The 24,543-nt window shown below is 44.0% G+C and overlaps 1 protein-coding gene across 1 annotated transcript in view; it reads right to left on the bottom strand.

Moving 5' to 3' along the window:
• nrn1la (neuritin 1-like a) overlaps positions 1–24,543 on the bottom strand; it is a 53,824-nt gene that overhangs the window by 13,298 nt on the left and 15,983 nt on the right. Inside the window, exon 2 of the mRNA XM_035155777.2 lies at positions 4,600–4,750. Within this exon, the coding sequence (XP_035011668.1) occupies positions 4,600–4,750 (151 nt within the window). The remainder of the gene's footprint in view (positions 1–4,599; positions 4,751–24,543) is intronic.

The following is a 24,543-nucleotide window of genomic DNA, read 5'->3' on the forward strand; positions in this document are numbered from 1 at the left end:
TAAAAGCAGCGCCGTGCTCCTGGGAGAGCGCTGACAATGGAGCAGCCTTGGCCTAGATGCAAATCGTAGCGTCCTGTTGTGTGTGCTGTGTGTGTGTGTGTGTGTGTGTGTGTGTGTGTGTGTGTGTGTGTGTGTGTGTGTGTGTGTGTGTGTGTGTGTGTGTGTGTGTGTGTGTGTGTGTGTGTGTGTGTGGATCTTCAGACGGAGCACCATGCTACCTCCTCATTAGGTGGCTCTGATAGAAGTGGTAAAACCATGCTCCTGAGTGAAGAGAGGGAGAGAAGAGAAAAGGGAGGGATGAAGGGGACAGAGGAGGAAGAGGAAGGAGAGAGAGAGAGAGAGAGAGAGAGAGAGAGAGAGAGAGAGAGAGAGAGAGAGGGAGAGAGAGAGGGAAGTAGAGGGATGGAGACAAAAAGAAAAACAGAAGGAAGTAAGGTGAGGAGAAAGAGTGAGTGTAGATTGGAGGGAAGTGTGTGTGGACAAGTGAATTTTGTGTGTGTGTGTGTGTGTGTGTGTGTGTGTGTGTGTGTGTGTGTGTGTGTGTGTGTGTGTGTGTGTGTGTGTGTGTGTGTGACCAGCATAAGGACACACACACACACACTCTGAGGTGGCTTGGTTTCAGGATTAGTAGTTTAATTGGTACCTCAAGGAATAGAAGAGATGTAACAACAGTGGAGTAGTACCATTGGTGGGCTGCAGGGCCATGGTGACACACACACACACACACACACACACACACACACACACACACACACACACACACACATGCACACACACACTAGTTATCTTGTTAGGACATTGCAGTAACTTCCATTCTGTGTGAAGAACCGAACCCAAAACCCAACTTCCAGCAGAACCTTAGAAATGACATTTGTGCCTCATTATATCCAGACTTTGGTCCCTATGAGGACTCAGGTTTTTCTAGTGGGGACACACACACACACACACATACAGACACACACGCACACACTGACAGAGAAACAAGCTGTTATACAAAAAATTCTACCATCATAAATTGTTTCTTTTCCTTTCCCTTACTTTAATCATCTGAACTCGATGCTCACCAACCAGCGGGTGACGTCAGGGTGAGACGTCACTCTGTCGCCCTCCACTCTCGCTCTACCAGACTTTGCGTGACAATCGAGCCGCTACGCTAACATTATGCAAATGTGCGGAAGTGTCGTGCCGCCTCCTGACGAGTTTCAGGAGCTTCAGTGTTTCTGTGAGAGAGAGAGGAGCTCCCTCAACGACAGACCTTGGGCTCTTTAACTTTGCAGAACTTTTACATGCACAAAAGAACAATAACACAAGAGGAAAGAAACAGTGTGAGAGCATCTTTAAAAATACCCGACACACCACAAGCTTTACTGCTACGTGCGGCAAAGCTTTAGCCAAGATACAGACGAGGGGACTGAGGAGAAGCTCTCACACACACACACACCGGAGGATACATTCAGAATAACTCCATTAGGTTTTCCTCAAGGACTATGATGTCGTGCTTTGTAGATCTCAATGAAAATGTGTCTTGAACAAAAGGAAAATCCTTCCCCTGGATCCTTGAAGTCAGTTTCACTGAGTCCCACAGAGCGAGCAGGGCAACAACATCTCGCCGTGAACCACCAAGTGACTGCGAGCTGGTTTTTTAATGGAGCATGTTCACTGTCGCCGCCTGATCAAGTGCTCTTTAGTTTGTAAAAGCCTCATTCATAATGTAGGGAGAAAAGAGCGCCGGTCACAATTCCACAGAATATCGCTTTAAATGACGACTTAACCCGTCGGCTCGGCGGCGCAGCAGCTTCACCTTCTCTCTTCGCCTCCCCTCTGTTTACAGTCTGCTCTGATCATCTCGGCCTCAATATCATTTTGGTGCTGTGCAAATTTCACTCGACAGAAACATTGCTCTCAGATCAGCGATCCTATTTTAACACCCTTCACACATTAACGGCTCCCTTCCCCTCGGACGAGAGGATACGACTTCTCCTGGAAGATGGATGGCAGAGGTGTGTATAAATAGAGCGGTGAGCGGGGAATGACGGATGGAGACAGGATATAGAGAAATTAAGCTGTGGGACAGAGTAAGAGAGGGGGTGGAGGAGGGGGGGGGAGGGATGTTCTGCATCTTTAATCAGTGTCATCCGGCCTGTGGCCAAAACAATGAGCGGCTAAGAAGAGCTGCAGAGAGAGAATATGCCAAAAGGACCGAAGAAGAAAGAGTAAGTGCTCACAGATAAAGTTAAACTGGAATAAAAAGTCATTACTGCGAAGGAAAACGTACCAATATCCTCGATTGATTTAAATTATATTATATATCCATCAATTCCATCCATTGCTTATCCCCTGAGGGTCACAGGGGTCGCTGCAGCAAATCCCAGCTGACACTGGGCCAGAGGCGGGGGGGGGTATCCAGGCGTATCCACGACCGACATTCAGAGAAAAACAACCATCTACACCAACGGGCAACTTAGAGTCTCCAATTAGAGCCGAGCGCCACCGGGCTGCATGGAACTGTGGGAGGAAGCAACACAGGCTCGGGCAGAACATGTGAACTGAATATCTTCATCTATTGCTTTTTCAATCCCACACCGTCAACACAGCGATCAGAGGGTTGGGTTCAGTGTCTTGCTCAAGGACACTTCAGAATGCAGAGCCAGGAAACCCATTGTACCTCTTGAGCAGCCCCCTGTTTTTAATGGCATAAAACTACATAAAATGACAGGAAACATCTTTGGAAACTCAAATCTTTGTTTTTTTGACATGTACTCTGGTCCGTGTCCCATCTTTTGTGAAGCCGTCATCTTGTCTTTATTCACAATATATCATTTTCACATGTAACCCAGTGACTGATTGATGGACGGATACTTAATTGATCCAGAGGGAAAATTTGTTCTCTCGTTTCCAGTCTTTGTGCTGAGCTACATTATCCAGCTGCTGGTGTGAGTTTCATATCTGAGAATGGGATCAATCCTCTCATCCAAGTCTTGGTAGGAAAGAGAAAATTCATGTTTCCAACATATTGAATGTCCTCCATCTCCACAGCCCTTTGTCGTGATCTGAATTATCACCACACGCTGTACGTGTGCAGGTTACAGGATTCTTCTTGTTAGTGAGTTATGTCTGTGTGGTTATTGACCACGGCTGGACCTCTGGAAGAGTGACAGGTAAGACGTGCTGGAACATCTCTGTTTTAACAAACACAGCTCAGAGTGTGTGTGTGTGTGTGTGTGTGTGTGTGTGTGTGTGTGTGTGTGTGTGTGTGTGTGTGTGTGTGTGTGTGTGTGTGTGTGTGTGTGTGTGTGTGTGTGTGTGTGTGTGTGCTTTATCGTCTCTGTGACTCTAAATGGATCATAAAGTTACAAAATGAACATCAGCTGCGTTGAAGACGACTTGAAACCAGAGATTGAGACATAAACTCCTGAAGAAAATGTTCACTGACGTTATAAATCAAGTGACAAAGAGAAACCACCGGCTTGTTCTGTCTGATTCACACATTCTGTCAAGTGTGTCCGGATTTTATAACCTGATCCATACCAGGAATTAACAGTCAGGATATGTCTGAGTCTGATGCATTGATTTCATTTATTTATGATATTATATTTTACTTTTGTACACAGGTTATAAACAGACCATTAACACTGAAGCGCCGGATTCTCCCTCACAACAGCAGTGAAACGCACAAAACGCACAAACTGTAAATCACGACTAATTCGTTTATAACTTTGTGATTATTTATTTTTGTTCACACGCAGTTTTGTGAACAGGTCACGAGTGTAAGTCCAGTGAGGGATTTCAGAGCCAGGACTTCGATTTGTGCTATTGTACAGACGCACAGCCTGTACGCGCTCTATTGATATCAGATATTACACCGACCGGGCAATTGTAAAATGCTTGTCTCAACTTTTCTCTCCAGAAGCTTTGCATATTCATTTCCAGCTCGGAGAATGTGAGCCGCTTCCCTCCGGAGAGCTTCTGCCTTTGTTTCCTAAAGCCCCTGCTCCGAAAGTAACTGGATTCTTACTAATACTGACTTAACCACCCTGTGGGGCTCACAGATGCATATTCCAATAGTGAAACTCTGCAGACTTCCTGTTCAACCCTCTCTGTGCTCTGTTTGTACATCGAGTGTGAGCAGTGGAGGAGGAAGTGCTGAAACATTTAGTAAGGTGAGTTTAGGTACCACGTTAACCTTTTGAGTACAAGTAAGAAAGTACTTGCTTTTAAAGATACTTAAAATGTAAAAGTACTTGCAGAGAGTCGCCTATTCACTTATACAATGGTAAACTACACGCTTTGCTTCCGTAGAAGGAGGCGGAGTCTAATGTTACCTGTTTGCTCTGATTGGATCAGTGGACCGACTGTCTTTAATAATTTATTTCTTTTAAAGATATAAAAACAAAGCGAACATGTAACACAGTGCAGTGTGCAGTAGAGAGTACTAATGTTTGATTTTAATGTAGTTAAAATAAATCTACTTAAATAAATAAAGATGATAAATGTACTTGATTCAAGTAACTAAGTATATGTACCGTGTTGCCTCTCCCCACTGGGTGTGTGTTGTGTGTGTGTTGTGTGTGTGTTGTGTGTGTGTGTGGTTGCACCGACCTGCAGATGGAGTGGATCTCGTGCGTGTCCTCGTCTTTGCGGGCGCTGTCCGTCAGACTGTCGCCCAGAGACATCAGACACTGAGCGAAACCCTTATAGATGGAGTGACACCTTCTGGCTGAAGCTGCAGCCACAGGACACGGGCTGAGCACTGGAGGAAAACACACACACACAGAGAGAAGATGAATTGAGAGTTGATCTTGTTATGTAACGTGAACTGGGGAAATCAATTTAAGCAGAAGTATAAGTTGACACCGTTTCTCCACAGGCGGCTGTTTCTCTTTGTTAACAGCTGCGGCTGTTGGACCAGTGTGAGACGAGACAAGCGTTCACGTAAAGAAGAGCGTGTGTGCAGCTGCGTGGAAGCAGTGACACCGCTGTCTACACAGCTGCTTGTTTCAATGACAGACCGAGAGGCTGAGTATTATCCATCATACACACGGAGCTGCAGACAGTCTCTCCTCAATCCTCCCCGCTCTCAATCATTCAGTGTTTAGAGTCGTCGCTTGATCGATGGCTCACAGCAAAGATGAGACACATCACGGCTCATTGACCGGGAGATGGAGATACAACGGAACAACGACACACACACACACACAACTCATGTTTGAATCAGCCAGGACACAGTCACACAAACAAGCTGAAACTAGAGACGCATTTTAAAACCTGTCAAGAATTATTCTAAATCAGGGGCCATGTTAAAGGGGCCACAGAGGGGCCAATTATATGTCCAACATCCATGCACAACTCCTGTTCTTCAAAAAACAAAACAAACAAATTGTCATATTTATTGTTAGTATGTGACAGGACAGGGGAGCTTCAGGGTCCACGTCCCGTCTGCTAACATGGAGGAGACAGGGTTTCATGAACCCATACTGCAGCCATCCACCAGGGGGGCGATCAAGAGGAGTTTGACTCAACTTTTGGTGAGCGGTGACGTCGTCCATGTTTACCAGAAAACCTTCATGATTAATAGCCACAGAAAATTGTCAAACAATCTTGAATGAGACTCTGAAACAGAAACTCTTCAAATTACATATTTCTTTGACCAGCATGAGAAACTTTAAACGCACCAGACAACAAGTCGCAGCTTCAATGTCGACGGGAAATTATATCACAGCCTCAGATACCTGATTTCTTCAATTCAGGCTTTTATGACGACCCAGACAGGCCGAATAAAGGAAGTGAAACTGAATGCGATTCAATTAGATTATAAAGCAAGGACACAAATTATTAGATCTTTCTCAACAGCAGCAACAGATATTTATCCTGCAATTTAAGATGAAAAAGCAAAAGAAAGAAACAAATATGTTTTTTCTCAGCTCACTGCACATTTCAATGAGGCGTCTGAGAAACTCTGCAGAAACTCTCAGCATCTTCCTGAGCAGCAGCAGCAGATGTGTCAAATCTGAGCTTTGGCAGGAGAAAGACATTTATCCTGCAGATGCATTTTAATGGCAGATGTGAGGATGTAATGGAGGATATTTTATATATTAGATCTTCTGATTTTATACATTTTTGGGCTTCAATAGTTGGCAAACGTATAAATCGCATTTCAAAAATACAAATAAGAAAATTGTTTCTTTGTAATTTGAAATTCCCCATCAAATCCACACACACTTGTTTGCCAAGCTATCCTTATTGGGGCTTTGCATTGACTTCCATTCATTGTGGACCTTATCCCTAACCTTAACCAGGACCAATGACCTTAACCTTAACCTTAACCAACCACAGTTCCCATCTTACCTCTAACTTTAACCAGGATCTCAGAAATGATGTTTCGCGTCATTATACTGAAAACATATACTTTTAAAGTTAAATACCACAAAGGTCACAGTAAAAACAGAATGAAACATCTTCACAGTTAGTTACTGCAGTTTGCATGGCATTGTGGGTAACGTGCATGATGAAATCCATCTTTAAAGGGATAGTTCACTGAAAAAATTAAAATTACTCTCATTATCTACTCACCACTATGCCGAAGGGGGGGGGGTTAAGTGTTTGAGTCCACAAAACACTTTTGGAGTCTCAGGGGTGAACAGCGTTGCAACCAAATTGAAGTAAATGACTCAAACACTTAGTGGTGAGGAGATAATTAGTGAATTTTCATTTTTGGGTGAACTATCCCTTTAAGACACATGCAGCAGTGCTATGGGCTTCGGTCCCCGTGAGGTCTACTGGTCCTGAAAGGTCAGAATTAATACTGGAAAAGATTCTACACACACACACACACACACACAAACACACACACACACACACACACACACACACACACACACCACACACACACACACACACACACACACACACACACAGAAAAGCGTGAGGAGGAACTAAATGTTCTCACTACGTATAAGGGCTATACTCAAAATGCTCCTCACAAACATATCCGTACACACACACACACACACACACACACACACACACACACACACACACACACAAACACACACACAGTCTCACAAGTCATTTACTTTGTACAAAGCTATTTACAGCGTCTCACCGAAGCCCCGAGCTCTTTATTGAGTCAAGATTTCTTCAGAGAGGTGTGTGTGTGTGTGTGTGTGTGTTTGCTTGTTGTCTTCGAAATGAAATAATAATTAACCGCCGTGCAGTTGTTCTGCACCACAGTTTACAGACGTTTGAATTAACGGCAAAGTAAACTTTCATGTACAACGCGACAGAGGAGCCGGTCTCTTGTGGGACGTGTTTGATTAGACTGATCCCGTCTCATCTGTTAAACGCCGACAAATGAATGTGAATCAGAGGCCTGAGACTTTCAGGAGAGTCGTGGAAACAGCAGCTGGAATTATTCCATCACAGGCTTTTAACTCTGCACAGGAACCTTCTTCATCCTCTCAACACAACTACGCTTAAACACACACGAACACACACACACACACACACACACACACACACACACACACACACACACACACACACACACACACACACACACACACACACACACAGCTGTACCAACTCGAGATCTCATTCACATGAATTTACTCCCAGTCGGAAACTATTTATTTCAGATTGTTACTGGCGGCTGTTTCCCTGTTTAAGGATGGAGGTGTTAAATAAACACCCGTCTTCTTAAATAATAAAAATAAAGTTATATATTTAGATATTTTTATGAATGTTAAATCGTTTTGCTGTTCCAGACTTTTCACATGTCCACTCTGCTTTTAAAACCGAGCCTCTAAACACTAAATAAACAGATAATAATTAACGCTTCATTTTACCCGAGCGAAGACTCTTTGATTCTCGACAGCGTTGATGATTCTTCCATCTCAGAGCAACATGCGGAGACTCTGTGATGATAATTGGGAAATAAAAACTAAACCCTCTGATCTCGTTTATTAGAAGAATTATCCACACACACACTAGTCAAATATGTCCCATAATTATAAATGAACATTTCAGTCAGATTAACTAATTACTGCTTCTCTCTTTGCTGCTTTGGCTGCAAAAACTCTTTTTTAAATCACATATTCTTAATAGTTTGTTCATCTAATACTTTGTAAGAAACTTAAAAAATACTTTAATACTCTATATTGTTGTTATTTTAATATATTAACTCTCATATAATTCCCTCAGTGGGCATTTTTTCATTTGTGTAAGAGATTAATTAAATAAAAAGTGACTGCACATCTCCACCTCCTCTGCATGCTGACTTCCTGCTGTGTGGAAAACAGGTTCGAACCCACGCACCACCTTCGTGCTGTGAGGCGGTCCACCCTCTGACGCACATGTTCAACATACTATGGTCTTTTCTAAAATTACTACGACTAAGAAAAAAAAAACACTTCCGCTGATACAGACAAACAGCAGCGTTCATTTGAAAGTGTGTTTGTGTAAAGCTGATGGCTGCAAGTTTGAATTTCACTCTCTCTTTACCTGGTTTTCATCTCCACCAACTCTCCATCCTCACTATAGGTAACTTTTTCAGTGCTGTAAGCTCGTCAGGGGCATTTGAATTGAGGACCCAAGCAAAAGGGACCTCAGCTTTACCGTCTCTGTTCCTTCATCCACCTGTGGACAAACATAATCAGCCGTCCTCGGGGCCCCTTCTCAGCTCGGGGCCTCGTGCAATCGCCTTGTTGCAACAAGAGGTATAATATTACGTGGTGGATTTCGAGAGCTTTGTTTTTGTTTAAACTGAACATTTTTCTATTCACTGTGCACATTTGCTCACAAACTCAGCCGGTTTCTAAACCTCAGCTTTCGCGAGTGTTCCTTCTCCCAGTAGAACCTCGTGCCTGGCAACACAAGAAGCTGAACAACGTTTCTAAAGCGTGTGCTCGTTCCCAGAGGAGCCTCATTGTGACTTGTTGACAGCCGGCTCTCCCGCCGAGCGAAATCATTTTGGAGCTGCCAGTGGCCGATATTTCACGGCGCTGCGATGGTCCTCTTCAAGGGTGTGACAGGCCCAGATGCATCATGTCACGATTAGTGTACAAGACGGCGGGGATGAAGCTCGTGAAGAGTGTGCGACTGTCCCAGAAGTGGTTTGTCGTGACGAGTAAAAGTCAGAGTGGAGCCGCGGCTGGAGCCTGGCAGGTGAACAGCAGATGCTAATTGGGTGAGACACAGCATCACCACAACGCTTCCCCCTCCTCTCCCCAGAGAGCTGCTGTTAAATATTTGATAAACCAGACGTTCTCCCACCCCCCTATTCTCTTTGCGTTGTTTTTATTTTTTTCCACCAGGAAACCTATTGATTTCAGGCAGGGTTGTTCACAGGCCCTGGAGATTATTGGCTTCACTCATCTCCATCAAGTTTTAATGAAGACCTCCGGAGGAAAAACAGCAGGAGATGGAGGAGACAAAAAAAAGGACGTGTAGGAGAAATTGGAGTCGAGGTGGAGATGACGGCATCGAAAGTGACCACGAGTGTGAGACTCAATGATCGTAGGTGAGAGGTCACAACCACACGCCATTTTATTTCCTGTTTTGATTTACTTTACTGTTTGTGTATCGTTTAAACAAATTAGAAACACGTACATTTGCGATTTTCAGGTTGTTATATTTTGGAAGCATTAGCAGTTTCCCTCAACTTCTAGTGTTTATGCTAAGCTACTCCATCTATGTCGTGGCTCCAGCTATAAAATTAATAAGCTAATTTCCCTAAAGAGAAAAAAGGGTATTAACATTGAATGATAACAATTTCTAGAAAAAGATGAAATATTATTTTAAACTAGCGCCGTCTAGCAAAAGACAAAAATACATACTTTAAAGACGACTAACTGCTCTACAGCAAACAGTGTCTGCCTAGAGGCTCTGAATGATTTACCACTATATTTAAATATGAATTATGTCTATTTCAGCCCATTATATTGATAAAATGGAAATCAACACAATGCAGGGAACTCCCATGATGCACTGATTTGAATTTCCACGCTTCTTTGGATGAGGTCCTTTTCAGAAAAGTGCCGTATGATTATCTCCACCAGCCACTAGGCAAACTGAGATGAGTTCAGGGGGGCAGTGGGGAAATCAAGCCAGGGAGGCACATCTGCTCAATTGGCAGGAATTTGTTGTTCCTGGTTTGGCTTGTAAACTCATTATCTGTTTGCGATGCCTGATTGAACTTCTTCCACCTCATGCTGAAGTGACCAGAGCATCTGACAGGCTACGTGGTCGGAGGCTGTTCTCACACCTGCTCTCAGTCCGGTTACATTAGATTCTGAAACTACTCTGCAAGGACCCTTTAGAGGAGGGGGGGTCTCAGTCCCAAACAAAGTCAGGAGCAGTTGGTCTGTGGTGCGAATGTGATCCGACCTTGATCCGACCAAACTACCGGGAGGTGCGCTGCATATTTGAGTTAAATAGCGGCTTTTCCCCAGGTGTGATTTGCATTCTGGGATGTGACAGAGCATGCAAAGCTGCAGCAGCCTACACGGCAGGAGAAGCACTTAGCCTGAGAATGAACCACTTACGAGGTTCGTTTTAGCTTCGCTACCTTAGCATACTCCAAAGTCAGGGGCGGCCTCCTTCACTTGAAGAGCGATCGCTTTTCTCATTTCCGAAGGCTCCTTCAAACGCTGCCAAGAAATGCATTCTGCCATTCCCAAGCAACGAAGGATTCCATTGGTTTATCCTTTTTGGGGCATCTCGCGTCAGGTGAGCTAGCTGTGCGGGAGGCAAGACTGCAGTAAGTGCAGCGGCTCTAAGTAGCTAATGATGCAATGGTAAAGCTGGACAAGCTGGTGACACACGTAGGAAGTCCTTTGTAGACCATGTAGACTTCTGACACAGCCAAACCCCCAGAGTCTTGCAGATTTGCAAGGAGCCTTGAGACTTAAAGAGCTTCCTCAGGAGTAGAAGCCTTTAGTGTGTAAGACCTTTGGCCCTGGAATCAGATTCATGAAGTCAAAGTGCTTGTGCAAGATTTCAGGAAAAGGTCAACAGTCTGTCAGTAGAGTAGAGTAACGTGCCTTCATGTCGTACAGGGTCTGACGCTGCTGCTCAGTGCATTGAGGGCTCTATTCTCCTATTGGAAGGAATTTTGCTGGAAAAGTATTGAATGAGATGAAGATTTTTTTGAAAATAATTGATGTTCTTGCAGGACTTTCCCCTGAACTGCAGACGACCGGTTTGAATTCAGCAGTAGAAAAATCGCAGCCTCAAAAAGTTGCTTCACTGTCATAGTCGCTGACACGAAGACGGAGACACGGGTCGCACTGATGATCAGCAGAGCGCAGACTGACACGAGTGGAAAAACATAAAGTTACAGATTGTTAAACGATAGAAAAAACTAGTTGTGAAACTACAACTGTTTGTCCGAGTGCAGGAACGACTCCAGCCGCACAGGACACATCAGCGCTGAAGGGAGGATCGATGGAGGGACAACTGATCGACTGCCTCTCAAACTCCCTTGATTAATATTTGATATCTGAACTAGGACTGAGCCCAAGGAGAGAGGGAGAGGGGGAGCAGCGGAGAGGTGGAGTGACGGATTGATACGGGCAGGAAGAGGAATCTCGGGGCTTTGCAGACTCGATCGCTATCGGAGAGAGATAAAGGAGATGCAGAAGTGTAGAAAAGCATTTTTCTGAGCGGGCACTGATAAATACTATTTGTTTGGCAGGAAACGTTGCTCTCACTGCACCTAATACTTTAAAATACATAAAAAAATTAAAGAAATGTTAAAGGATAACATTACTCTACATTTTCGCTCGGTGCTTTGTCTTCCCTGCCCTGCCTGTGGCACTCCCCGAGGCCCCACACACATTTGTTCTCAGGGAAGACTTTGAAAACAGAGTCGAACCCCGAGAAAAAAAAACTAAAAACCTTGACATTGATGAAGATGTCAAATGTTGCCAATGCTACGTTTAGTTTGGAAAATGATCAACACAGGTTTGGTAGCTTTAAGACGAGGGAACCTTTTCAACTGGGACAAACATGAACAACGACAAACTGCATTAACTCTGCGTCTGTTCTGATACTCTCCTCCTCCTTCTCCTTCTCCTCCTCTCCTCCTCCTCCTCCTCCTCCTCCTCCTCCTCCTCCTCCTCCTCCTCCTCCTCCTCTTCCCCTTCTTCTTCCCTCTACAGTAACTCACTCTTCTGGTAACTCATCTGTCCGTCACATCTCTCATTTTCAATGTTTTGATTAGATTATAACCTCTTATTCGTATGTATTCCTAAATGCAAACTTTACCAGGTATTTGAACACACCAAACAAACTACTTAAAGGAGACATAATGCTCATATTCATATTGTTATTAAAGAAAATGTTACCATGCTCTAATGTTCAGAAAACGCATCACTTTCCTCAAACTGTCCATTGCTGCAGCTCCTCTTTTCAGCCTCTGTCTGAAACTCTTGGTTTTAACTCCTGTCTCTTTAAGTACGGTGGCTGAGAGAGCTCAACGCACTGTGAATTAAGAAAACACATGCAAATAGGAAAAAAAACACGTGCAAATTACCGGAAATGTTTCCAGGGGACCCAAAAAAGTGAGGAACCTGCTGAAGTTCGATGCTTTGTGAAGTTATTGAAGTCTGCTACTCGTCGGCGGTGATCCTTTATTAAGCTATCCCATCTCAAAGGAGGCTGAATAGTGATCAGCGCTCATTAAAGCACATAAGCCGAGAGACACAACAAAGCAACACGACTGGACGCAGCTACAGACAAATATTCGATACAGCAACAGATGCAGATCAATACGATTCACATTGATATTCACTGTATCACTCACTGCTGTGTGATAAGTGGATTCTCTGCTCTGACAACATTTATCTTCCATAACATCAGCTGACCTCTGCCTTGCTCGTGTCGCTCTTTCAAGTTCCCTCTCTGGCTGTTAGACCCATTAACACTGTTGTCCGTCTCTACGGCCACAAGCATCTGTAATGATTTACATAGAAATGATCACATGTAAAAGGTTTGAGACAAAAAACCTTTGAGGATTGAAGCAGATTAGCTGAAGCTCGTTCTCATGTTCGGACCAAAGACTGTAAATATCGATGGATGACGTTTCCCCATTTCCTCCCATTATCCAGAAAGGAAGTCAAAGCATCCCACAGTGATGGAGCCACCACAGTATCAAGGGCAGCAGGGACAATGATCATCCACACAAATTTTAAGGTTTCACAAACATTAAGTGTGTGTCTGAAATTGAAAGAGTTGAATGAATGTGCTCATAAATATCATAGAATGTAAATAAACAACTAATTAAAACCACAATAATCAGACTGAAAAAAACACTTTGACATAAATCAGGGTTTGTGAAGGGGTGGGGTTTATGACCTATACTGCAGGCAGCCACCAGGGGGCGATCAATGGGCTTTGGAGTCACTTTTCGGGAAGAGTCATCTTTTTGTATAGTCTATGATAAATATCATTCAGATATAAACTTAATATTTAGATAAAATGAGCAGATGTGTGCGTAGGAAGATGGATTTTGAAGTTAGGGAAAGAAAGAAAAGAAAAAGTCAAATGGAGAAAATTTAAAAAAGGGCTGAGTCAGGAATAATGACAGTCCTGTGTAGTTGCTTTCAGTTGTTTTAAGTGATTCCATCAAATGAGCTTGAAGGTCGATGTCGGTTTCATTTGCTCATAAGGCCTGTGATTAAAGAAACGGCTTTCTGCCTGAAGAGGCCGACTCCAAATTCTGTGTTTGGATTCATTTGAAAGGAGCGAGACGATCAAACGAGCTGCAGCATGTTGAGGTTCACTCCATCCAGCACGCAGTCTGAAAATCCAATCCCTGAAAGTCGTGCGGGTAAATGTCGCCTGACACGAGGAAACGCAACATTTCAAATGCAACACGTGACGACGTCAGACAGCCGGCGTCGCCATCTGTCGCCGAGGCAACACTGAACCTGGGGAACGTTGCTCCAGTGCAGAAGTGTTCTTCTTTCAGCTGACGTAAAAAATTATAGTTGTTTTGCAAGAAAATCTAATGTAAAACCCCCCAAAAATTGGGATGTTTCATGATTTTCAAAAGAAATTTAAGTGACGTGGAGTCGGATGTTATCCAGTTTCCCTAAAAGCACGAAAACACTGGAAGAAGGGGTACTCTCTTCTACTCCCCTACTGGTGAGGGGCTGTAACTGCATCATTTTTCTATGTGTGTGATTGTGATGAAGTTCTATTCCTCCTCATACAGCGTCACCTCCATGTCTGTGAACCATAGTCACAGAAGGTTCAACACTGAGGAAACGCAGCTGAGACACTCGAGATCGTTCCAGTTTGAAAACACTGTTCCCAAATGAAACCAGTTGAGTGGATGAAGTCTCAGTCACATCCAAGTCGTTCTGCTCTGCTCGTCTCTCGATGCGACACGAGGAACAAAAGGCGAGAACACACAACGACGTCCCGCTGACAGCAGAGCTCGGAGCAGACGGACATGGACACGCAGCCTGAAGGACACGCAGACGTCATGGAGACGGTGCAGCCACGATATCTACAGGACCCCTGGTGGATATCATGGTGCATCCTGATCTATTCCTGAGTCCGGTGGTGCAGAGGCTGCCAGGATCACTGCTGACTGGACGGAAATGCTGCTGATGCCTGCTGCTGCACACTTCACCTGACAAACACACACAGTCCCAGGGGATCCCGCTCAAATTGATTAGACCTGCAGCTATTTTTCTTCAGGTGTCAATCCATCCCTGAATGATGCATATAGCCCCCCCCCACCCCCAACCACCACCCACACACACATGTGTTTTCTCTGTGATGCTATGGAGACTTTCACTATGGAAACTTTGGCCTCTGAAGTGACTCCTCATGAAAACACATGTAGAACTAATGACGGTGCTCAGGGTGACGGACCTCATCGCGTGAGAAGCAGCCTCCCACCGAGACTGTTTACATCGAGTGTGCGTGTGTGTGTGAGTGCGTGTGTGTGTGAGTGTGCGCTATTTATAAGTTTTTCATGCGATTCATTAAAACAAAAAAGGTAAAAGATTACATGCATGCGTGCATAGAAACAGGATACACACCGAGGTGAGCGTGCATGGGACCAGAAGGGAACAACAACACTTTCTAATTGGAGCGATCCGGGATCAGGTGACTGGGAAACCTGCTCTGCAGCACCGTTCCATTAACACCTCTGTGTGTGTGCGCTCTGTTCAGGAGGACGCAGCCCAGAATGAAGTGGAAAAGTATGAAAGAAAGAAAGAGAGAGAGAGAGGCGTCCAGAGCACGTCCTTCATTAGTGAAGGGCCTCAGGTTCCTGACTATGAGGGTGTAACCTGTGAAAAGGGAGGAAAGTGCCTGTGGACGAGTTCAGTGCTTGTTAACATGAAAAAGGCTCGGGGGTTCATCTTCAACTTAATTTTCCAGTCGTTTGAAGCCTGGTTCTGAAGAGCTCCGGTTCCTCCCACACAGGGCTCCTCTTCCTCTTCCTCCTCCTCAGGTGACAACTGCTGAAGTCAAAGCCACCGTTTTATCCTCATCGAGTCTAAATGTTGTGATTTTCATGTAAACTCTGCTGACGTCAGCGAGGACGGGGACGGGAGAGGGAGGGCGCCTGATTAGCTGAACTTGTATCTCGCGGCTTTGAACGTCCACCGAAGAGATGAGAAGCATCAGATCTGCAGCGAGGAGGAGACGGCAGCTTCCCCTCGAGTGAAAACACAGATAGATCCTGTTTTTCCTTCCTGTGAGGTTCGACTGGCGCCCGTTCAGTTGCGTCATCGCCTGGCACCTGTTTGATGGCGCCTGTCCAGAGGATCAGCCCCAACAGTTGTTGGTCCAGAGGATCCAACTCATTAGATTCACGTGATTTGGACGAGAACCTGGAAAATATATCTCACCACGGCTAAAATGCGAAAGCAAATTAAATAAGATTTAACAATTTCCATGACACTGACTTTTTTAAAAATATAAATATATATATATTGTTTGGATAGCTCTGCAAACAGCAGGAAGAATTACGTCCTCACAATCGGGCCAGAGTCGTATTTATACCAACAAGCTGTCAGCACGACTCTGGCAAAGTCAGAGCACTTGCAGACGGCTCCAGCTCCGGTCTTAATATGTTTGGTGCATTAGATAGTTGGCAGGAGCGAAGTGTTTTGATACCGACTCGGCCGACGAGCACAACTTTCCCTCTGAAGCCGAGATGAAATGAAACGAGTCGGGGAGTTTACGCAGAGCTTTTAAGTTTGATCAGCCTTGTGATCAGTGATTAAATTGGCTTTAATAGCAGGGAGGTCTGAGCATGTGAGGCTGGTTTGATGTTAATTGGCGAAATTGGTTAGTAGCTATATTTTGCCCTCCTCCCCTCCCACCTCAGGGCAGCGGCTCGTGAAGGGAAAGCATCTGAAAGAAAAACATCTTTTTATTCCTCATATCTGACCCTGAATGATTTCTCTGCCTTTTGTCCGCCTCTGGAGGAGCACGGAGCTGAAGGTAAAGGACAAAGTAAGAAAGTATTGGAAACGCTGTTGGGCCCCTGCTGGGTGGCGACTGTCGCTGGATGAATATTCATCGAAACGCCGCACGTCTGAGGTCACAGCAGGGGGTTCATCCCGAGAACAGCCAGAACACACAGGCTACAGTCATCCTCCTGTGATATATGGCTCCTTCTCCTCGTTCTCCTCATGGGACGGTTAAATCCTTTACACATGCCGATGAGCCACCGGGACAACCTCCACCGTCAGGGCAAACATCAAGTGCTGATTCAGCAGAACTCGGCAGAACAGGCAGGAGCGGCTCCAGCCCTTTCTGAGCTCCAAGCGAGATTAGGATTTCGACCCCGTGAGCATTACAGGACAGATTAACACGAAATGATTTATGCCAATTCCATCAATATGAGGGTTAGGGTTAGAGGATAAAGGACTTTGCACACGTGTTTCTTCCACATCAGCGGTGAGATTTCGCAGAGCGCCGTTGCAGTGTGTTGTCGACGTCACATTTTGAAGCAGCAGTAGAAGAAGAGCAACAGTTTCCTCCTGTATCCAGTCCGATATAAACAGGACAAGTTTATTGATGTATTTAAAATATTTGTCTTATATTTGTCTTATTTTGGTCTTTAAAAAGGATGTGAAGTCGCCGATATGATCAAGAAACAGACGACGACTCTGGATTAAGAAAATGGATGAAACAAATGTTTAAAAACAAACGGGACCTTTATTCTGGAATCCAGCTGTTGTTCTCAGTGTCCGGTGGACATCCTGAAACACGTCGTGGTGCATTTTAAACTCATGAACCAGTTTATACCCACTAAGTTCATCTTTCTTTCGTTTCATCAAGTGAAAAGGACCAGATCATCGTTGCTTGATTTCGAATCCAACTTTCTTTCCTGAGCCGTGATTATTTTCACCCATTCAAGTTATTTATTAAATCGTGTAATATGGCACATCGAAGTTTCCGTCTGAATTATTTTAAATTTTGATCAGTTTATCCGCGTTGCCATTGATTTGCAAAATGTCTTCGCTCAACAGAAATAAAGTCAAGGTGAAGTTACAGCAAAGAAAAATTACATAAACGAAGACGAGCGTTTACCATTTGTGCCCATTAATAACTGTTGCCATGGTTACACTCAACAGACCATGTCAGCAGAACGTCCAGCGGCTCCACACTCTGTATGCCGTCTGGTTGCTGCTCCACAGCCACAAATCCTGAGAAAATCAATCTGACTCCACGACCAGGTAAACACTCAGAGCTGCTCCAGTGCAAACAGCAGCAAACAAGGGCGTCACCTGTCTGAGAGACGAGCACGACACGAACAGATGCTCGACAATTGCTGCAAAAAAGCTTAAAAAGAATAAGTAATTTACTGTTCGGCTCAAAAATACACTCCTCAAAAAGTTATTTTCAGATTTGACTAATTGTTCTCCCACTGGGTTCCAGTAACGTTTATCTAAGTATCTCTGTCGGTTGCATCTCATCTCGTATTCAGACGCAGTGGGTTGATAACTGCCGTCGACTGAGAGGGTGTCTGCTCCAGACCCGTCGTACAGACTGACAGGTGTAGTTCCCTGAACCGACCGCCTGCTGCCGTCAGTCGATAGATTCAGAACAGGAGACGAACATGTTCATCGCTGAAGCTCCACTGGAAACGAACTGAAACGTGTACTGGCTACTTCCTTGTAGATGTAGAGAGAATAAGTCTGATCAATGCACGACCTCAGACAGAAACGCACCGGAGGAACGTGGAGCATCAGGGGAGCAATTATAAATAAAAGATTTAGATTTGATGCTTCCTATTTTTAATTATTTCATCTACTTGAGCGGCTGTAATGTTGCAAATGTCCCCACTATGGGACGAATAAAGGATTCTTATCTTCACAAGGCAGCAATTAAAACAATCCTCATATTCAAATGAGACACTAGTTTAGTAAAGATTCGAAGTTCAAAGAAATAAAAATTCAAGTAAAAATCTGAAATTAAAATTTAAGTAAAAACAAAAGGCTCTCGAGTAAAAGTTTTTCTCTAAATATAAAAGAGTGAGTCAGCCGACCTGATTTCGTCAGGCAGGTCGCTAGACTGAAACCCCCCTTCGGTTCCCAGCCTGGTTTCTGGGACAGAGAGCAGATCTCAAGGTAGGAGCCAGTGAGAAGGGAACTAAAGGTCAGATATAGAAAACGGAGAGACGCCTTGAAGAGCATTCAAATGTTGTTAAAATCTATTCTAAACACATACTGGGAGCCAGAGTAAAGAAAGCTGCTGCAGGAATCCAGATGTGATGGGATGCAGGATGGTCCCAGTGTCTTAAAAAGCAGTGGTTTGATATAATAAATAAATAACTTTGTTACAGGACTTCAGTAAATCTTTCATGGATCTGTACTCTCTACTCCAACAGTTTTACAATGCATTCACATTGATTTTTTAGTATATACATTTAAGTATATTTAAGTACTTACTTGCTTTTACTTGAGTACATTACTTTTGCTGAAGTAAAATGTTTGAGTACTTCCTCCACCACTGTTTAAACGTTAGAATAGAACATATTTGAGTTTTCAAAAGAATAAAAACTCAGTAAATTACTGTGGAATCAGACGACAACACTTGTGTCCCCCTGGTTCTACATGTTCCACTGGAGAACCAGCAGACGGCAGATACAGTATAATAAAGAGAACAACACTGATTGTGAACAACCAGTGCATTACAATGACTAACGTGACAGAAGCTTGTATCCAAAGCGACTCACAACACAACGAGGCCCAACACTGAAGCCTCGGTTGTTGGAGACCTTGAAGAAATCCCCTAGAGGCCGATTAAAGATTTCATGTTCTACAGGACGACTGTGACCTTGACCAACAAAATGTGATCAGTTCGTCCTTGAGATATCGTGATCACAAGAACGGGACGGACACTTCAACAAAAAGTAAGTGCTTCAGATCACCGACACGGAGGCATAAAAAAAAACTCATTAACTTTCAATGGAGCAGTTTCTCAGCGTCTCTTGATGACTTCACTAAAAAGGCTTTCTGGTCCCTTTCACAGAGGAAATGTGAAATCACCGTTTCTCTAAAAGCAGCGCTGCCGGTCTCAGAGCCACTAACACCGACATTATGCTCCCAGCTCTCCACTCTGAGCTCCTCTCGGTTCACCGGGCAGATCTGCTGCACCGAGGTCGTCTCCATCCTCGGTTCCAGGAAAACAAGATGCCATTAGGAACCGAGTGAAACGACTGCAGTGTTGTAGTGTTCAGTGGCTGCATGTTGCTGAGGGGTGTAGAGTGTCTCCACCAGGTGATACAGTATATGTCTGTGGCAGAGCGATCGATAACTGCTGGAGAGAGAAGAGGGAGGAGACGCCTCCACTACAGCACCGCTCCATGCGTCCTTTTGTTCATTTAGAAAGTTATCGTCTGCCGTTATGATGTATTTTTTAATTTATTCTAAAGTTTCCGCATTTGTTTTTGCCTTTATTTATTCACAACAACAAACTCTGCTGTGTTTTACTAACTATCACTGGATGAAATCCCAATTTGATGTAGGATTTAGTGACAAATAGCTGCATAATAAGGCTCCGTCGTGGCTTTAAGTTGCTGGTGCATAGCCAATTACACAGAGCGACTGCCAAACCCGTATTGAAAACCAACATGGAGAGTGATTAAGGTGGGTTGAAGCCCAGACGAGCCGGCACCACTGCTTACAGCGTGGGGCAGATCAGAGGCAGACCGAGGTGAACGATATCCGATACTGGAGGATTTTGGAATAGAAGACTGTCTTAATCAGCGTCTGCATCCGATAACCGACAAACAAGAGGGAAAGATTAAGTCAGAGAATTTGTTTAAATTATAAAAAGGGGAATCTTAGATTGTACTGATTAAAGTAGTTTAGTTTTCACAACTCACAATCTGCAGTAGCTTCGGACCAGATGCTCGATAACCCAGAAATACTTGGTTGAAAATTGGCCAAACTAGTTCCACTCTGGCAAATAGTAATAAAGTGGAACATTAATAAAAAGTGTAGAAAAGAACCTGGTCTTTGTCGAAGCAGACACAGAACTGAGTCAGAGCCTCAAAGTCCCACATCAACGTGCTGCGTTAACCCAGTTTGCTTCTGCTCTGCCAGAACACTTCCTCTGCTCAGCCCCCGTCCCTCCGCAGCAGAGAGCTACGGTCACAGTATATAACGCTCGAGGATCAAGTCTGACGATTTGGAAAATACTAGAATCTAAAATTAATATCTAGCATCTCTAAATCCCACTAACGAGCACGTCGCAGCAATTTATTTAATTATTAGATCCCTCCCTGGTGGGTGGCAGCAGTATGAGAGATAAGCCATACCTCCTCCATGTTAGTTTACATGGGACAAACTATAAAGTCAAAGAACGTTTGGTTTTAGTTAAATGCTATAAACACGGACTTAAACATCCTGATTGACAGCTGAGATTGACTTGTGATTGGTCGAGCACATGTTTCAGTGAGATCTCAACACCGAAGCTCCACCCCCTGAATGCTATCACAAAATGGCCGGTTTACGTTCGGGCGACAAGCTGCTGAGGATCAATAGGTTGATAAAACTTTAGACTTTTCGAACACTGCAGGGCGCTGTTCACTTCCTGTTTCTAAAAGTGATCAATTAGAGAAACTTGCAGTCAGACGGTTCAGGGACGAAGAAACTCAGGAATCCAAACTCAAAACTCAGGAAAACATGGACAGGAAACACCAGGGAATCGAACACAAACAAAACTGAACCGCACTGAACAAATGTTGAAGACGACTGTGGAGCAGAGACCAAACCCCCCAGGGAGCTGAGTGACAGGACTCAGGTGAAACACATCAGGGCAGAACAGACTATCACTAGAGCAGGAAACCAGTCAAAGGCAGGAAGTAAAGTTAAAAATAAAAAGTCCAACCCCCAAAGTCCTGAAAGAAATTTAAAATCTATACGAAACTAAATGTAAAAGTCCAACGAGTCTTTGCCAAGTTGTTTGCAGGTGCAGGTCCAAACAGAACGACTTTAACAAAGTACTTTTTAAGCCTAACTTTACGATACACAATCACAAAAAAGAGAACAACAAACAACTAATCACATGGACAGTGCATTCATCCAATCAGCAGCGAGCCTTGTCGAGACCAGGTATCTACATACACAGTATTTTGTGATTTTCCATTTTGTTTTATTAATTGTCAGGGCCTCCACAAAACTGTGATCCTTCCCTTAACCAAGTTGGCCCTGAGGTGCAAATCACAACTAATCACAAAACTGCTATTTATATATATTTAACTGTGATTTGTAACAGATGAGCAGTTTGTTATCTCCTACAACTTGCAGGAGCATTAAATTATGTGATGCTCCACCTGAATTAATGCACAGCTCTGACATGAGGGTTGGTGTAAATTTCAAGTACATACAAGTCGTTCTAAGAATTTATTGTATTCCTGAAAATAAAACTCAGCCTGAAAAAGAACTAGATGTCGGCGAGTATGACACAAATAAAACTTGGCAGTAGAAATTAAAGTGGGTTCAACTCGGTGAATCCCCCGTGTTTCCTCTGCTACATTTCATCCCAGCGAGCGACACCACACGCAGCCTAATAAAGTTGGACAGAAACAAAATAGACTTTCTGCATTTTTGGGGAACTAAGTCAGGATTTGCGATGAATATGAATTGGGCTCAGTTTGAACCACTGCAGCAGATGTGTAAAGTGAATTCCTCCAGAAACCGGCTCTGATGGGAACAACCTCACGCTCACACGAGACGATCTGACGCCGGCACTCCGCTGAGTGGGAGCGACTGATGCACTTATCTGAGGAACAGAAAGTGGAAGCTGGGAAGAATTTTAAGAGTGGGGATTTTAAAAAAAAAATGGGGAGGAAAGTTAAAGGAGGCTCTGGGGAAAGTTGGGACGATGGAGGAAGGAAGAGAGGAAGAAAGATTTGTGAGGAGAGAAGGGGGGGGAGGTGACAAAGACGAGGGGAGAAGAGGACACCTTGAGAAGGAGGAAGATGAGGAGGAAACGACGGGCGTTCAGGGACGTGTGCAGCCATTCAGCTGAGTGAGTTAAACTGCAGAGGAACTACGGCTGTAACTGGAGAAGTAAACCCATGTTGAAGAAAGAGTTTGAGAATAAAATCATATAATAACAAGTATAACGTCATAATTTAATGAGAGAAAGTAATATTCATATTTTATATGTATTTATAACTGATAAATACATGTGTGGGACTTTCTTCAGAAAATGGGTCTTGCTCAATCTTTTTAAAGTCCTGATACTTTAAGATTAAGACTAAAATTAAGATTATGATATTGTGGAGCTGATGTGAAAAAAGTATTTCATTATTTGTAGAAATAACTTAACAAGTTGCTCCACATTCCTCTTCTGATAATCCTGCTCTAAAATTACACATTTTACAAATTACAATTTACCTTTTGTGAACGAAAACTTTTTTCTTGTAATGTTACAACTTTATTCCCATAAAACTACGACTTCATTCATGTGCAATCCTGATTTTTTTTTCTTATTTGGTTACGACTTTATTCACAAAATCACAGATAGAAGATGAAGAAGTGACGAGCGAGCAACACGACACACGGAGACACGGAGGTGAAAGAAAAGGGAACAAAGTTGTTCTGCTGGTAAAATATCTGTCAGTCTCTGAAACAAAGGAGGCGGTGATGTGTGGCTGTGATTGTTCCTGGTGATTTCCCTGTTGATCTTTCTTACACACACACACACACGCACACGCACACACGCACACACACACACACACACACACACACACACACACACACACACACACACACCTCCTGCCTGTGCTTTAGTCCCATCAGAGCAACATTGGGAAGATTAAAAGACTTCGGAACAAGTGGTTTTCTTTGAGGAATATCTCCTTTAAAAGAGTGTGTGTGTGTGCAAAGTGGTCTGGGATCAACCAGGTGTTTAAAAGCTGTTCACACACACACACACACACACACACACACACACAGGATCTAATCATTTTGGCAGGAAGCTTTTAACATCAGCTCCAGAGCTTCATTCAGCCGACCTGCTCCCATCAGCCCCTCTCGTGCATCACGACGGGGCCTGACAATAAAACAAACGCACCCGACCACATGAGACGAGCGCGAGGAGCCATTAAAGGTTTCCTCACAAAAAGCCACGTGAAAGCATCAGCTACGTCTCATTGTGGAATATGTATTCATGGTTTGAAGATAACGATTAAAAAGGTTTGATTGCGTTTGATTAAAACCCCCCCGGCTGCTCTTTGGCCTGTTCGGACTCCACGGCCCTGGTTCTGCTCGCCCTCTGTCTGTGGTCAGTTTGGACGAAGCTGCCAAGTTATTAAAAACAAATTAGTGAAATCTCTCTCCGACACGTCCCAGCTGCTTCCTGTTGTCTCGCTCCTTTAACTGCAACCTGCTGAGCAATAAACTGGATTCCTCGTGGTGACGTTAAACAAAAAAAAAATGAAAATCAGGAGAAACTGAAAATGTTTACAGTATTAAAAATCGACCCCGCTGTGACTGAGTCCACCTCCGGGACGTCCGCTGGAGTCAGGACCTCAGCTCAGAGACTCTGTGTGTGAGCGGATTCACTTCTCTCTCGGAGGAGTTCTTTAGTTTTTATGCCTTCGTGACAAAACCCGAGATAATTACTGCGTTTACAATCCACTGTGTGTGGACGTTTGTGATTCTTCTCAGGGCTTATGCAAATGCATCCGTGCTCTAAAAATAATTAACATAGTTTTTGTCAGAATCGCACACAGTTGCGGCGTGTGCTTTATTTGTAAGTGGCCGTGCGGCATAATGAGGAGCTGGCGTGCAGGGGATACACAACGTTACATAACAGCCTATCAGAGAGCGGTGGGATAACAACGCTCAGGACCACGCTGCGCTGCACAGACAGGAAACCTCATCTGATTCAGGAACAGCTACGCAACTACTGGCTTTTCACATTTAAAACAAAAGTGTGATGATCCTCACTGTTGCTGAATCACCTTCAAAACCGATACTGAGGCAAACATCTGTGGTACAGCATCAAGAAGCACTGTGTATATGTAGTATAGATGTAATAAAGCGTGGCTGT

The sequence above is a fragment of the Hippoglossus stenolepis genome, chromosome 5, assembly GCF_022539355.2.
Source record: "Hippoglossus stenolepis isolate QCI-W04-F060 chromosome 5, HSTE1.2, whole genome shotgun sequence".
In the NCBI taxonomy this organism is placed as follows: Eukaryota; Metazoa; Chordata; class Actinopteri; order Pleuronectiformes; family Pleuronectidae; genus Hippoglossus; species Hippoglossus stenolepis.